The 13256-nt window shown below is 42.7% G+C and overlaps 1 protein-coding gene across 6 annotated transcripts in view; it reads left to right on the forward strand.

Annotated features, from left to right (window-relative positions):
- Nucleotides 1–13256, forward strand: part of LOC310947614 (RNA-binding protein Musashi homolog 2-like) — a gene marked incomplete at both ends in the record, with an annotated part of 337457 nt that overhangs the window by 190173 nt on the left and 134028 nt on the right. For all 6 annotated transcript variants that reach the window (XM_083914481.1, XM_083914482.1, XM_083914483.1 and 3 more), the window contains one exon: nt 11708–11756. In XM_083914481.1, the coding sequence (XP_083770607.1) occupies nt 11708–11756 (49 nt within the window). The remainder of the gene's footprint in view (nt 1–11707; nt 11757–13256) is intronic.

The raw sequence follows: 13256 nt of genomic DNA on the forward strand, positions 1-13256 counted from the left end.
TTTAAATGGGGGCGTGGACAGGGAGGAGTTTAGCACTTCTGCATGTGCGCTCAATTCCACGTTGATTGGGATGTACAAAGGAAAAGTGCTTGGATCCATGCGTACGCACACATTGATACATCTGAATTTTTTTGTGCTTACGCCAGTTTCTGGATTCTAGCGTACGCCATGTTTTAGTAAGAAAGCCACGCAATTCTTAGTACATGAGGCCCCAGGTCTTTCCTTTAATTCCCAAACTACATCACAATTGCATGTTTATCTTTTTATTCCTCTTTTGACTTCACCTGCTTCCGGTTGACGTACGCTGGCGCAACTAGCTGCTGCTGTTCATCGGAGACGGCTGTTTGTTGTTATCTCTCTGGATTCCAGGCAATTCGCTACGTTAAGCCTGTAGAAGTCCTATCATTTTTTTCACTTAAGTGACTTTTTTTGACGTTTCTAACAAACAATCTGGACCTAACCTGCTTTGGATCTGGACTAAACCTGCTTTGGATTGACCTCACTCACCTGGACTCCCAGCGTTTCACCAGCCTCACTCGAGCCCTCTCTGCCGTGATCGTCATTTCTCTCCGGCGTGTCTGTGTGTAAGTCTCCCCTTCCTCACTGTTTACGCTCGGTTGCATCTCGCTAGGGTTGGTTGGCCTTGACCTGCCATCACTAGCGTAGGCTATCACCGTACGTTCGTAAGCAGTTGGCTAGCGAGTTTCAAACTTGGCTGTGTGTTTTTCTGGCTAGCCTTGTTGTCCATGGAGGATTGATTATGCGTCCCGTACTGTACATTCTAGTCCTTCTACGGTCACTGTGGATTATTTACTTCTACGGCGTCTTCACCCCGTCGCCTTCGATTATGGAGTTACCTGCATCTAAACTATTACAGTTGAACTCGCCGTCGCTGCGACTCCCTGATGGAATTTACAAACTTTGCTCTAGCCTTGGCATCGCTCGTCAGCGACCGCGCTACCTGCATCGTAGCTCACGCCGCAAAGTCCTCTCCACGACTCCATCCCCTGATGTCATTCCCACCATCATCTCGGCACAGCCCCCCCCCCCCCGCTCGTCGACTAGGCGTCGATGGCATGATAAGCCTGTGCCCCAGAATCTTCATCAACTGTTCCCGACCCCACTGCCTGCGTCTGCTACATCTACGCTCATCCCGGTGCTTTGGTCCCCTCGACCCCCGACTGCCAAGTCTCGTCCGACGCGTGGAGCGAACACAACCCTTCTCCGTCCACTGAAGTACGAGGGTCTTACGTCGTCTCCGTCGTCCGAGCTACTCGCACCTATTAAATTTGCCCTGTTTAATGCCCGGTCACTAGTCAATAAGACATCTATCCTAAATGACGTTTTTACCACAAGGTCACTGGATGTACTTTTCATAACAGAAAGATGGCTCAATGCTAATGATCTAACTCCACTTGGAGAGCTATGTCCTCCCCACTGTGGTTTCTTGAATACTCCCAGTCTCCCACTCCGGTCTCCCACTCCGGTCGTGGAGGTGGACTAGCCACAATATTCAATAATAACTCTTTTAAATGTCGTTTTCTGCCTTCAACTGCCTATTCCTCATTTGAAGTGCAATTACTACTGCTTAATGTTCACCTGCCTATATTATGTGCTCTGGTATACAGACCCCCTAAAACTACTAGTCTATTTATTAACAAGTTTACTGATCTTCTCTCCTCTATGGCCTCCCGATCAGAAAAACTGTTGATTGTTGGTGATTTTATCATCCACATATGTTGTCCAACTAAACCAATGGTCAATGAGTTCATCAATGTTTTAGAATCTTTTAATCTAACACAGTCAGTGTCTGGCCCTACCCATCAGAAGGGCCATACCTTAGACCTTGTTATCTCCTCCGGTTTTGATGTGGCCAATCTCTCCATCTCTGATATTGCTGTATCAGATCATCACCTGATTGAGTTTGAATGCACTCTTGCTCGCCCTGCCCCCTCCCCCACTCAGCGGCCCCCTCTCTCACGGATCTTAAACCCTGCTACTGCGTCAAAATTCTCTGACCATTTTAGGCTAGCCCACCAGTCAAATCTTTCTGTCTCGTTTCCCACCTGCTCAAACGCTGATGACTTGGCCTCTCTCTTTAACTCAGCCTGTATGGATACTTTGAATCAGGTTGCTCCTCTGAAACGGAGAAAAGCCAAGGTAGTTTCACCCTGGCTAAATGACACCACCCGTGCTCTCCCGCGTGTCTGCAGACAAGCTGAACGCAAATGGAAGAAGGACAAGCTCCAAATCTCCTACGATCTTCTGCGCGATAGCCTAAACCGCTATCAGCTTGCTGTTAAAAAGTCAAAAACTGATAACTATGCTGAGATAATTAATAAACAAGCTCATAGACCCAAAGTGCTTTTTAAAACTATTAACTTAATTTTAAACCCTGCTACCCACACTATTGACAGCTCCACTGAAGCTTGGGAAAACTTTTTAACTTTTTTTATTCAAAAAATTGACTCAATCAGAGCCAATATACTTAGTTCTCCTCTTGACCCTGCAGACCCTCAACCTCCCACCAGCTGCCATCTTCAGCACTTGAAACCCACTCACTGCCCCTCAGACGTCATTCCCTCTCAGCTCTTTCGAGATATCTTTTCCATTATCTGCCCTTTCATTGTGGCTATAGTAAACAGCTCACTAGTCACTGGTGTTGTCCCCTCCACTTTCAAGCATGCTACTGTGCAACCTCTCATAAAAAAACCTTCCCTTGACTCAAGCGATTAAAAAAATTACAGACCTATCTCAAAACTACCTTTTATCTCCAAAATTTTAGAGAAAGTGGTTTTCCAGCAACTTACAACATATTTAAACAGTTTTAATTTATTAGATAAATTCCAATCTGGTTTTAGAACTATCCACAGTACTGAATCTGCCTTATTAAAAGTATACAACGACATCTTGCTTTGCACTGACTCTGGTTCCTGCGCCATTCTAGTTGTATTAGATCTTAGTGCTGCATTTGACACTATTGATCATGGCATCCTTCTGCAGAGGCTGGAACATAGGGTTGGGCTGGAGGGCACTGTTTTAACCTGGTTCACCTCTTACCTAAATGACAGGACTTTTTCAGTTAAACTGGGTCATCACTCCTCTTCCTCTGCCACCATGAAATATGGGGTCCCCCAAGGTTCAATCCTCGGCCCCCTCCTCTTCTCTCTCTACATGCTGCCCCTCAGTTCCATCTTTCACAAATATGGCATCCAGTACCACTGCTCCCAATTGCCCCTCAGACCACATGCTCATTAAACAAACTCTATAGTTGCCTCAATGATATCAAATCTTGGATGGCATGCAATTTCTTACAACTCAACAATAGCAAAACAGAAGTCATTATAGTTGGTCCCCCTCCCTCTGTCACCAGCCTCAGCAGTGCTCTTGGTCCCCTCTCCAATAACGTGAACGCTGTGGTCAGGAATCTTGGTGTCATGCTCGATAGCTCTCTGAATTTTAATAAACAAATCAATAGTGTGGTTAGAAGTGGCTTTTATCAACTTAGAGTAATATCAAATCTTAAATCCCTTTTAACCCAGAATGATCTTGAAATTCTTATACATGCTTTTATTACATCTAGACTTGATTACTGCAATATTTTATACACAGGTCTTACTCAAACCAATATCCACAAACTACAGATGGTCCAGAATGCAGCTGCCAGATTGCTCACCGGCACTAAAAAGAGAGAGCACATCACACCAGTCCTGGCTCAGTTGCACTGGCTCCCTGTCAAATTCAGAATTGATTTTAAGATTTTATTCTTTGTTTTTAAAGCTCTTAATGGCTTAGCCCCCCCTTATATTGTAGAAATGCTCTCCCCACACTCCACCCCCAGGTCGACCCAGTCATCTACAAAACAGCTCTTATCTGTGCCCCGTACACGTCTCAAAACAAAAGTTGACCGGGCATTCTCTGTTGTTGGCCCAAACCTGTGGAATCCCCTTCCAATCCATATTAAGTCCTCTACCACCCTTGCCAGCTTTAAGTCTAATTTAAAGACATACCTTTTCACTCTTGCCTTTAACAACCCTTAACACCCTCCCTTATTCCCCACTGCCTTTTTATTTATTATTTATATTTTCTATTTTGATTTATTTTTATATATTTTATTTCTCTTAGTCTATTGCTATTAACCTTCTTCTTACTTTTTTACTTCTTTTATTTTCTTGCTTGATTCTATTTCACCTGTGTTTATTCTATGTTGATTGCTGATCGTAATATTGTTTTCTTTTTACTTATTTTATGCATTGTTTTGTCAAGACCTGTGTATTCTTGGGCTCCTTTTATCTACTGTCCTGCCCAAACCTGATTTCTTCTAATGTAAAGCGCTTTGGGTCAACTCCTGTTGTATTTAAATGTGCTATATAAATAAAAGTGACTTGACTTGACTTGACTTATCAGCCCAATTTCAAACATTTCTCGGGGGAGCTACGCCCGAACCCCATTTTGAAAGGACTCTGACTTCTGGGCTACAGCCCCGGATGTTTTTACAAGCTAGTGACACGCCTGATTAGCACCTTATACATTGTATGTGTGAAAACATTTGAGCTCAATCAAATATTTGGGACTTTAGGGAGTGGGTGAAAAAACCAACAACTGAGGGGTTTGCTGCTGATGGAGAAGCTTTGGACTATTTTTTTTCCACTAGGTGATACCCAGGACCTTTTTTGAAAGGGAAATCTTATCATCGCAGCCCATCTTGGTTGAAATAAAGGTGGCATTTAAAAAAGTTTCTGTGCAGCTCTGCAGAGTAGGCTTGGAATAAAGCGGTAAGCAGTAAAGGCATAGGAAGTTTAGATTGGCTGTTTGTCAATGGCTCAGTCAGTTTCTCCTTGTCTGCTTTGAACTCTTATCTCTTCATTTCATATTTACAGATATTGGCTAATAACCCCTGCTAGTGGCAGCCGGTTACCACTGAAATTCAGCAGCTTTTCAGAGAGGTAAATCCATGTACAGTAATACCTTATAGCTCACAGGAACTCTCTGACTTTACCGCTTTATGCATTTGGCTTTTTTCTTCTTTTTTTACCCAGAGAGATTGGCAACATGTAAGTGCAAAAGCACTTTCTGCCTCTCCCTCTTGAGAAAGGCCATCCATGAAATTTGAGCCTTTTGGTTATCAAATGAGATGAAACATCGCTCAAATAACGTAAACAAAAAGAGGCAGACAGGAGAGAAGCAAAGTCAATGCGATGTATCTGTGTGAATAAGTCATTCCTCGCCCTGCATCGCTCAACATCTTTATTTTATCCTCAAAGCAATTTCAGTCAAAAACAACTGGACTGGTTGTTTGTCTAGGAAGACGTTTCACCTCTCATCCAAGAGGCTTCATCAGTTCATGTACGCATCTGACCAGGCTGGGACTGGTCCAACTAACTGGTGTGGAGATCCAGGTATTTAACCTCTCACAAGGCCGATGATGTCACTGAAACCCTTTGTGCTCCAAGTGCCCACGCCCATCGTTAGAGTGACAGTCGGTGGTGGGCAGTTGGTTTCGACGTCGTTAGTGCTCTATTGAGTCTGAACGACAGTCGTTGGGGTCACCCGGGCCATGTGTGAACAGTTGTCCTTTGAGGTTAGATTGTTGAATCTCCTGGGGAGGGATGAAAGGGCGGCATTGTAAATTGGAGATAAGTGGTGTCTCAGACCCCCTCCTCTGTTTAGCGATGGTTTCTCCACTTTTACATAGATGGCTTCTTTTACTCCTCTTTCAAACCATCTGTCCTCTCTGTCCAAGATTTGGACATTGCTGTCATCAAAGGAGTGGGCTTTATCCTTGAGGTGTAAGTGGACAGCCGAGTCCAGGCCTGAGGAGTCAGCTCTCCTGTGTTGGGCCATGCGTTTATGCAGTGGTTGTTTTGTTTCTCCAATGTAAAGATCTTTGCATTCCTCGTTGCATTGGACAGCATAAACCAGGTTGCTTTTGTGGTGGTGTGGTGTTCTGTCCTTCGGATGTACTAGTCTCTGTCTGAGTGTGTTACCGGGTTTGAAATACACAGGGATGCAGTGTTTGTTGAAAATCCTCCTGAGTTTCTCCGATACCCCAGCCACATACGGGATGACTATGTTGTTTCTCCTGTTATCTTTTTCTTTCTCAACCACTTTGGTTTTCTTTCTGGAGGCAGCTGCCGTTTTAACAAAGGTCCAGCTGGGGTAGCCACAAGTTGTGAGGGCGCCTCTCAGGTGCTTGCGTTCTTCCCCTTGAGCCTGTGAGCTAGTGGGTACGTTATCAGCTCTGTGCTGCAGTGTTCTGATAACGCCGAGCTTGTGTTCCAAAGGGTGGTGAGAGTCGAAAAGTAGATATTGATCCGTGTGAGTGGGTTTTCTGTATACCCCTATGTGGAGGCTCCTGTCATTCTCCATATGGACGTCACAGTCCAAGAAGGGCAAGCTGTTGTCTTTAACTTCCTCTCTGGTGAACTTGATGTTTCTGTCCACTGAGTTGATATGTTCAGTAAAAGTTTGCACCTCTTTGGATTTGATCTTAACCCATGTGTCGTCCACATATCTGAACCAATGGCTTGGGGTTACTCCTTTAAAGGAGTTCAACGCCTTGCCCTCTACCTCCTCCATGTACAGATTTGCCACAATAGGGGATACTGGTGAACCCATGGCACAGCCGTGTTTCTGTCTGTAAAAAATGCCATTAAACTGGAAATATGTGGTATTCAGGCACAAATCCAGAAGTTGGCAAATGTGGTCTGGTTTGAGATTTGTTCGGTTTTGTAAGGAAATGTCCTGTGTGAGCCGCTCTCTTACCGTGGCCAAGGCCTCCATGGTTGGAATACAGGTGAACAAGGAAGTCACATCGTAGGACACCATGGTTTCATCTGGATCCATTTTTAGGTCTCGGACTTTGTTCACAAAGTCCATGGAGTTTTGGATGTGGCGTGGGGTGTTTCCCACCAGTGGTGCCAGAATATTGGCAACATGCTTGGCAATGTTATAAGTGACCGAGTTTATGCTGCTGACAATGGGCCTGAGCGGGGCCCCTTCTTTATGGATTTTTGGGAGTCCATATAAGCAGGGGGTTGAGTCCTGGGGGTAAAGCCTGTAATACTGTGGTTTGCTAATGACTCCTTCTTTTTGTAGTTGCTGTAGACATTCTATCACCTTCTTTTTGTAACCGCTGGTAGGGTCTCGTTTCAGAGTTTCATAAGTGTTAGAGTCACTGAGTAATGCAGAGTTCTTTGCCTGATAATCAGTTGTATTGAGAACAACTGTGCATCTACCCTTGTCTGCTGGAAGGATAGTGATGCTGTGGTCTTTGCTCAGTGCCGTTACTGCTTTTCTCTCCTCAATGGTGAGGTTGGATGGGGGGACCTTAGCCTGGGACAACGCTGCTGACACTTTCAACCTTAGCTGTTCAGCCTCAGTTCCATTAAGGTTGTTTTTCTTTATAGCTGATTCCGTAGCCGTAATCAACTCCACAACGGGTACCTCTTTTGGTGTCATGGCAAAGTTCAAGCCCTTGGCTAAGACCTCCTTCTCTGGGTGGGAAAGATCTCTGTCCGACAAATTCTTAACCCATCGGTTTTGTGTTTCTTCCTTTGCTGGAAAGTCATTTTTTTGCCTCCAAGTGAGTATTTCTGTGTTTTTGCCAGTGTCCCGGGATTGCAAATTGTGAAATTTCTTGGTTTGTCTCTCTTTGCTCTTGTTGTGCTGAGATAGTTGGGCTTTCTGGGTGAAATCCACAACTCTTTCCATGATAGAGACAGGTAGGATTGATGTGAGTTTCTGGAGTGAGAGGTCCGCTTTCTCTTTAAGCCCTTCAATGGTGAAATTGACCTGCCTTATTCGCTCACCGAGGAGTTGGTTTTGAGCCTTTTCTATGATTTTCTCCAGTCTATGCCCTCTCATAGTGGAATTCAAACATAGGCTAGTTGGTGTAAGCCTTTGTTGTTTGCATCTCAGACTGAACCGTAGGTGGTTTCTGTAATCTGCAATTTTCCGAGCCAACCTTTCATGTTCCCGCACCGTTTTCAGGGTTTCCGACCCAAATTCTTGTGCAATAAGCCTGTGAATGTTCTCATTCGTCCAGGTCATCGTTCACACATGGCCCGGGTGACCCCAACGACTGTCGTTCAGACTCAATAGAGCACTAACGACGTCGAAACCAACTGCCCACCACCGACTGTCACTCTAAAGATGGGCGTGGGCACTTGGAGCACAAAGGGTTTCAGTGACATCATCGGCCTTGTGAGAGGTTAAATACCTGGATCTCCACACCAGTTAGTTGGACCAGTCCCAGCCTGGTCAGATGCGTACATGAACTGATGAAGCCTCTTGGATGAGAGGTGAAACGTCTTCCTAGACAAACAACCAGTCCAGTTGTTTTTGACTGAAATTGCTGTGAAGATAACGATGACCTGGACGAATGAGAACATTCACAGGCTTATCTTTATTTTAATTTACTCTCCTCTGTCTGAGAGCTGGAACAGCACAACGTCTGTGGCCTCACGTCTCTCATCACTTTTCTACTTTTTTAATTCAGCCTCCAAGTAACAAAGCTCTGTTGTTCTACCTATGTACACAGACAAATTTGGCATCTGTCAGTGGGAATATGAGCTGTTTCTCAGCAAACATTTCCCAGGCCACAACCAACACATATCAGTGCTTCCATGCCTTCAGAAGCACAATACATGTTTGTCTATCACAAACTGGAACATTACATATACAGAAAATAGGTACTAAGCCCCTCACAGTCAGATTATGCAGCCTTAGACTAATTAAATCTAAGACAACGATAGAAGAGGAGCATGTGACTGTGGGGGCATCAAAACATCAAAGCATCAACCATTCTATAAATGTGTTTAAGGCTGAATTCAGTTATGTATGTAATCCAAGTCCCCACCACAGAGACTTGCCAAAAATTGCAGTTCTCCATGTGTCCAGTAGGAGTAGTTTGCATAATAGAGCAGTTTCTCATTGACCCCCATGTTAAACAGGCCATTTTCACAGCATAATTCAATTTATATAAGGCCTGTTTACAAAAAACATTCTAGTCTGTATGTTTAGGTCATATCTCCATGACAAAACTGAGGGGGGTGAATTATTTTGTACTAGGCTAGTTTTTATTTTATTGGAGATTAAAGTTTATGAATAATTCAGGGCGTGACCTACTGAGTGACAGCTAGCCTCTGACCCTCACTTCTCCTCGAAGGTATAAGTCAGGCAGATGGACATATCTCCCTCCCCCGAATGTCACATCAATGCCCTTTTTTGGTAAGAGGAAATGAGGCTGAGTCAAAGTCTGACAAGATGGCGACTCCCATAGGCGAGGACGACTGGATCAAGTTGAGAGAACGGACCCCGAACGAGTATGCTACATCCATTTTTTATACAGTATATGGATTAACCTCTTCTTCCCTGAGACCCCGTCGGCGGGGGCAATCAGATAGTATAACAACATCCCCCTCTGCAGCAACATGTAGCTTGCATACAGACACACATGCTGCATACCCACAGAAAGCTAAGAATCTCTTCTACACGCTCATATAAACCATTTGTATGACCAACAAACACAGTTACAACAGCGAGCAATCAAACAATATGAGGCGAAAAAACAGAAATAAGAGCAACACAGACAAATAAAGCTGGCACAGTGGCTGCTCTGATATCAGCAAGATTTCACTGCATCCACTCCAAAGCAGAGTCTCCACACGCTCCAAAAATACTATTTTTATCACTCTACGACCAAGTTTCACTGATCCAGCAGCCAAATATGACAGAAAACAACAAGCGCATTTGAAAACCAAAACCAGAAATGCTGTCTTACCTTTGTTGTATCACAGTGAAAAGTTTAATCCACAGAAAGAAAAACCGCTGAAATGGAAGGACAACATCTCCCAGCATGCTTTGGAGGTCTTTCCGCCTTCTTTGACCTGCTAAGCCCGCTTTTCAAAGGCTCTGATTGGGTCATAGCGCCTGTCCGTCATGTAGTGTAGCTCGTCCTTATCCCTTTGTGATTCGCTAGTCGTGTGGTTTAAGTGAAAAAAACGCCCACAACTTGATTCTATTGGTTCTTACGATTCCAACGAGGTGTCATGCTTCAAGATTGACCAATGTGGACGGAAGATATAGCCCCGCGTAAGGGCAAAGGGACTCTGTCGCGCTAACGGCGCTAGCGCGCTAGCGACGTTAGCGCTGTGACGCACGGTGACGGACTGAGGCTGGCGTTAATACACGGACTGACACTCGCTGTTCTGCTGCTTTTATGCACTTTATCTTCCTGTGGCTGTGCAAGCCAAGGATCTGTGTCTTGTAAATAGTTGTTTGCAGAATATTTTGGCCAGCACTTTGCTATTGCACTTTGTAGTGGCACATTGTTGTTGTTGCTGTTGCTGATTTCCATCATTATTGTTACTATTTTAATTACTATGTCCCTACTATTATTATATCATTACAGTTATTGTTGTATTATAGTGAATACAGTAATCTGACCCTTTTGGAGACAAATGTAGTTCTTTTGTAGGGTTTATGTGTGTGTGTGTAGGGGGGGGGGTCCTATTTATTATTTTTTATTTTTTTTTCAAAAACTGTTTTCTCTTAGATCCAAAATGACATTTAAATCAAATTAAATTAATTTTACAACGTGGTACCTAAGAAATCTCAAATGGCACTAATGGTGCCAAATTGTGCCAGATTGTGCCAAATATGCCAAACTTGAGGACGCCTATATATTTCTTCAATAAGACCTCTATAATTGTTCCTCTGCTTTATTTCAGCAGCATCAAACTTCTCACAGGTGATGTCCAGATGTTGTTCCATGGCTTTATTGAGTTTTTTGGCTACTGTGGCATTATTTTCAAAGGGATATTTATATAAAATGACAATTTTTTTTTGGCGAGGGAAGAAATTCTTCCATTTTTGCTTTGTTCCATCTGCATTTACTCTGACACACTTGCATTAATAGTGCTGCTTACACTTCTGATGCCATCTCACATGTGTAACCTTTATTGTAATACCAAGATAATGCACATAAAGCTTGTAATTACAGAGATATACCCTATTTATTCTGAGCATGTCATTTTCGAGCAGGAACCTCAAAAACGGACTCAGGGAAGAAGAGGCCATAGTCTTAAACTTGGTATTAGACATATATACATACACACAGACGATATGCAAGTATGTGCATATCTTCTGTACTCAGATTTCCTTTTTAATTCTTCCTTTAGTGCTACTTTTATATACTTTGTTGAGGAGGCTACAGATACATTTCATTGTGCAATGCTGTATTTTATAATAACAGCAATAAATCCTTGAAATGGTGGAGAGGAGAGTAGTGCAAGAAGAGGTGAAATGTGCAAAATCAGCACAACAATCTAGAAACTTCTACAACATGTAGAGATGGGTTTATGAGAGGAGTAACATATGTATGGTGAAGTATGGCTGATGAGTTGAGCAGTCAGTCTGGGGAAAGAAGGTCTCTATAGTTTGTAGACTCAGTAGCACACACAGGACAAAACAGATCTCATCAGGTTACATGATCTGGAGATTGAATATGGTAAAAATTCAGATTTTCTGGAGTGTTGATGTGCAGCTGTCAATGATAAAGGTATGCTGTCTTGCAAAGAAAAAATAGGTGAATGTGTTCAAACACCCCTCACAAGCTGCCTCTGTGTGCTGCAGTGTTTCTGTTTGGTCCTGTGTGTGCACATCGTCATATCACTTCTTTCCTGTCTTTCTTTCTTTCTTTCAGGTAGAGGATGCCATGCTAATGTTTGACAAAACCACCAACCGACATAGAGGTAAGGTATTCCACTACTACTGTGTATCCATTTGTGTGTGTTTGGATATGTGTGTTTGTCCGTTTAGAAGTATTCCAAACTTCTTTCAGTTCTTTCGATAGCCACTTACATTGAACTATTGCATTATATCATAAATTATTAGGGGTGGAGAAAAAAAATGGATTCATGTAAACATTTTGATTCCTATCTTCAAAAATTCATAATCGATTCATAACTTTTCGAAAAATCGATTTTTAAAAACTCTTTTTCATTCTGACTGTGCGCACATCGTGGCTTTTGTAACACTCTGTTGCAGGAAGCTACCGACTAGTCAGTCACCGAAGAAGATAAGTCTTTTGGCGCACCTAAGATTTCACAACCTCCAGGGAAGACAGAGCTGGATACGACTCATTCAATATGCAAGGTTTTCAAAATGAAAGTCAAGTATTACGGCAACACTATGAACGAGAGAGCCGTCATTCACTTCAACGTAGTCAAACCAGCCAGCCTTATATATTTAGTGTTCTGACATTTATGGTAAATGCATTGAAATGGCACAGAGCAGCTGACGGTCATTCTGTCTCACTCTGCAGTATAAAACTCTGACATGAAGGTAAACACTTTACTGTCATTCTGTCTCACTCTGCAGTATAAAACTCTGACATGAAGGTAAACACTTTACTGTCATTCTGTCTCACTCTGCTTTATAAAACTCTGACATGAAGGTAAACACTTTACTGTCATTCTGTCTCACTCTGCAGTATAAAACTCTGACATGAAGGTAAACACTTTACTGTCATTCTGTCTCACTCTGCAGTATAAAACTCTGACATGAAGGTAAACACTTTACTGTCATTCTGTCTCACTCTGCAGTATAAAACTCTGACATGAAGGTTAACACTTTACTGTCATTCTGTCTCACTCTGCAGTATAAAACTCTGACATGAAGGTAAACACTTTACTATCATTCTGTCTCACTCTGCAGTATAAAACTCTGACATGAAGATAAACACTTTACTGTCATTCTCTCTCACTCTGCAGTATAAAACTCTGACATGAAGGTAAACACTTTACTATCATTCTGTCTCACTCTGCAGTATAAAACTCTGACATGAAGATAAACACTTTACTGTCATCCTGTCTCACTCTGCAGTATAAAACTCTGACATGAAGGTAAACACTTTACTGTCATTCTCTCTCACTCTGCAGGATAACACTCTGACCTTCAGAGAGGAGATGAAGTATAAACTTTAGACGAATACACCACCTGAAAAACAACTAATCAAATTGCGTGGAAAATATTTTTGTTGTGTCCACGTGTGTTTTCAGTTTTTGGAATAAAGTGTTACACAATCAGGCCCAAATACCAAATAAATATGGAAATAAGATGAATTGCATGATATTCACAGAACTTTTCACTGTGGAATTTCAGGATTAAAGGACTTCCAAAATATGATTTACACTAAAATATTATAATTGTATTATGTTGTATAAAAATACAAACAAGCAAAATACCAGTTT

The sequence above is a fragment of the Echiichthys vipera genome, assembly GCF_963691815.1.
Source record: "Echiichthys vipera genome assembly, chromosome: 5".
NCBI classification, from domain to species: Eukaryota; Metazoa; Chordata; class Actinopteri; order Perciformes; family Trachinidae; genus Echiichthys; species Echiichthys vipera.